The sequence below is a fragment of the Gossypium arboreum genome, chromosome 5 (genome assembly GCF_025698485.1).
Source record: "Gossypium arboreum isolate Shixiya-1 chromosome 5, ASM2569848v2, whole genome shotgun sequence".
Taxonomy (NCBI): domain Eukaryota; kingdom Viridiplantae; phylum Streptophyta; class Magnoliopsida; order Malvales; family Malvaceae; genus Gossypium; species Gossypium arboreum.
This window is the reverse complement of record NC_069074.1, coordinates 25,355,049-25,358,342: the sequence shown is the minus strand read 5'-3', so window position 1 is coordinate 25,358,342 and position 3,294 is coordinate 25,355,049. Positions and strand designations below refer to the sequence as shown.

At 38.2% G+C, this 3,294-nt stretch overlaps 1 protein-coding gene across 1 annotated transcript; it reads right to left on the bottom strand.

Moving 5' to 3' along the window:
• Nucleotides 1-1,470: 1,470 nt before the first annotated feature.
• Nucleotides 1,471-3,042, bottom strand: LOC108450356 (allene oxide synthase 1, chloroplastic-like). Its single transcript, NM_001330006.1, is given in 1 exon segment — nt 1,471-3,042. A coding segment is annotated over 1 exon segment (1,572 nt).
• Between the last annotated feature and the right edge of the window lie 252 nt (nt 3,043-3,294).

Sequence of the window (3,294 nt, the reverse complement as noted above, 5' to 3'; positions counted from 1 at the left end):
AACTATTGTATTATAATTAAAAAAAAAAAACAAAAAGCTAAGGTTGACACTTGTTAAAAGGTAAAAACCCACCGTACTATAGTAGTATAGATTAAAAAAAAAAAAAAAGAGTAAACTATATTTGTTGTCATCCAATTATGTTTTCTATCCAACTATGAAAAATTACAAAATTGTTACTCAACTATTTAATTTTGCCTTCTTTAGTCACCAGCTGGCTAACGTGGAAATGGAAACATTCAAAAATTCAATATAGTTGAGTGACAAAAAAAGAAATTTACTAATAGTTGAGTGACCATTTTGTAACTTTTCATATTCGAGTGACCAAAAAATAAAAATCATAGTTAGATTAATACTAATGCAGTTTACCCAAAATAATAATAATGAAACGGTAATCTAAAAATTTGTTGGGTAAACTACACCATTAGTCATTAAACTATGGGTAAGTTTTCGTTTTGGTCACTTAACTAAAAAAAGTTACAATTTGATTAATGAACTATTCAAAAGTTTTTATAAGTAACTTGGTTGCTAAGGGGTTTTTTTTTTTTAAAGTTCTGTCAATGAGCTCTAAGCGACAATTCGATGATCGGAATAGTGGATCAATACAAGTCAGTGAGTAAAAAAAAATATTTTAGGTTCAAGTTAATCTGATAGTTAGTGTTATAGATTAGAGAAAAAAAGTTGTTTGAATTTTAGTTCACAGATTCATAATGTTCAAAATTATTTTATGAAAAAAACTAAACTATAAAAGAATAAGAAAAAAAAGAGCTTTCAATTGGTAGAGATAATGCGAACAGATAAAATCATATAGAATAGTTCGGTGATTTAAATGAAGATATTTTAATAATTTAATGATAAAATTGTAATTTTTTTTAATTAAAGGAGGAAAACAAAAACTAGTTTACCCCCAACTTGTTTTAAGATATTGAAAAATGATAAAAAGGTCGAATCCAACACTACTTGGGTTGTAAACTCGTGATGCTTGACGAATTATATCCAACACTTCTCGGTTATCACAATCAAAGACGTCAACTTTCCCATTTTGAGCTTTGAATTTCGGACATCTGCCTAACACGCACTTTGAATTCAAAGTTTCTTACATTAGCCGATATGCATAAAATATGAACGATTTGTCATAACCCAAAGCCCACAGAGTTAAAGACAAGTACTCTTCTTTTTGTTGCCCAAACTTGTCCCCACAATCATGATTTCCACCGCGGTCACGTCTACTTTACAACCATTTCCTTGCATTTCTCGTTTTTGGCTAAAAAACCTTAAATTTTTAGTATCGTGTATTTAAGTTCTTAACTTTGCACTTGGAATAAGCCTATCATATTAATTGATTATATCCCACATACAACCATTGCAAATAAGAAAATAAATTATAAAAAAATATGTGATATAATATCCTACCATATTACATGACTGACTTTGTCAAAGTTTACAATTGACAGAAGCTAAAACTTGTTGGGCTTAAAAACTAGCTCTCTTCAAGGATGTGACGGTAACGGCAGCCCCCAAAGCCGACTTACCCACTTCGATATCAAACGAGTCGTAACGTCTAAACAATTCCACCACCAAAAGCCTCGACATCAACACCACGAAATCCTTCCCTGCACACTGTTTGTTCCCCAACGTCGGTTGCTGAGTCTCGGGTCCATTTGACCATATCACGTGCTTCAACAACTTCTCCCCCTCCTCTCCCATGAACCTCTCCCCCACAAACTCCTCCGCTCTCTCGAATATTTTCGGGTCTTTCGTTGCAAATGGTTGGAACCCGAACAGCATCTCCCCTTGTTTCACTTGGAACACCGCGTCGTGGCTCTCTATCACGATATCTTTCTTTGCTCTCCCGTACTGTAACGGGACCGGTGGTTCGATCCGTAACGCTTCGTAGACGACCGATTTCATTAATGGCATCTGTTCCATGGCTGCCATTGTGAGTTTTCCACCGTTGGATCTTATGGCTGATCTGATCTCCGTTGCTAATCTATTGTGTAGCTTAACTCCAGCCCTGCCAATCCATTTAAGCATGTTGGGGAAGAAGATCTTCATGCCACCGAATGAATTGAAACACGTAGCAAATAACAGATTATGGCAAGCTTCTTCTCGTGAAATACTCAGTTTCTCAGCTTCATCTTGAATGGAACCAGATGATTCGTAGAAGAAATCATACAGTCTCTGGTAATCCTTTTTAACCAAAGCCGGGGGAAGAGGGAAGGTATGGATCAAGAGTTCTTCAACATACTTTGGGAGACCGAGTTTAAGAACCGGACCGAGTTGAAACAGTACCCATTTACTGATCAAACTAGGACCATCGGTTCCTAGTTTAGTATCCGGTGGGTTTGAACCGAAGAAAGCCCGGCACAAGAAGTTAAACCCAGCTTGATCGTTAGCTGTCTGAAAGCTGCTTTTGCCTTTCTCGGCGACTTCTTTCTCTAACGTTTCGAATAACTCACTGTAAGAGGCTTGGAACTCGGGGATTACATGATCTCTCCTAGATTTCAAGAGGAAAAAGAGGAGTTGTTTGAGCCTAGCGTGTTTGGGCTCGGAAGGGTCGAGATATGAGAGGATTCGGTAGCCGCCGGTGAGGTCAGTTGAAGGCATGTAAGTGCCGGTGAAAAGGTCTTTTTTTTCAACCTTGGTGACATCGAAAAGGACGGGGAAGCTCTTACCGTCGAGTAAAGCGACAACCTTTGGATCTTGAGAAATGAAAGGACCAGGTGGCATGTTGGTCCGAAACACTGTCGAGTTGTATTTCTGGATTTTCGATTTAAAAAACTCGTCCCGGCCTTGATTGTAGAAATAATCAAGTCGATCTTTGAATGGACCAACAATAGGAACCCCATAATTCCCCGGAATTTTCTTCAATGGAAGCTTGGTTTCTCCCTTCGCTGGAACCGCCACTGCCGGCGCTGGAACAGGTGGTTTCTCCGACACTGAGGCTCTAATCCGCCGAGAAGACAACCTAGTGGTAGATGATTTTGTGTTTGGTGAAACAAATTGCAGATGAAGAGAGGTAAAAGGTAAAGAAGAAGATGCCATTTGAATAGAGTAACAATGAGCTTCCTGAGCTCCGCGAAAGGTGTTGAGGTGGGGGATATTATGATAATAAGCTGAAGTGGCTCGCAAGTGGATGACAGAGTCCAGTCTTCAATTCTATATTTATAATGTTTGCCAACAATGGCGTAAGCAAAAGGTGAGGGGCCGGGTCGGACCGGTCGGTGATTTCTATTAAGCTTCAAATATATCTTGATCCAGTCATGAAAGGTGTGCACTATTGAATATTATATTTTC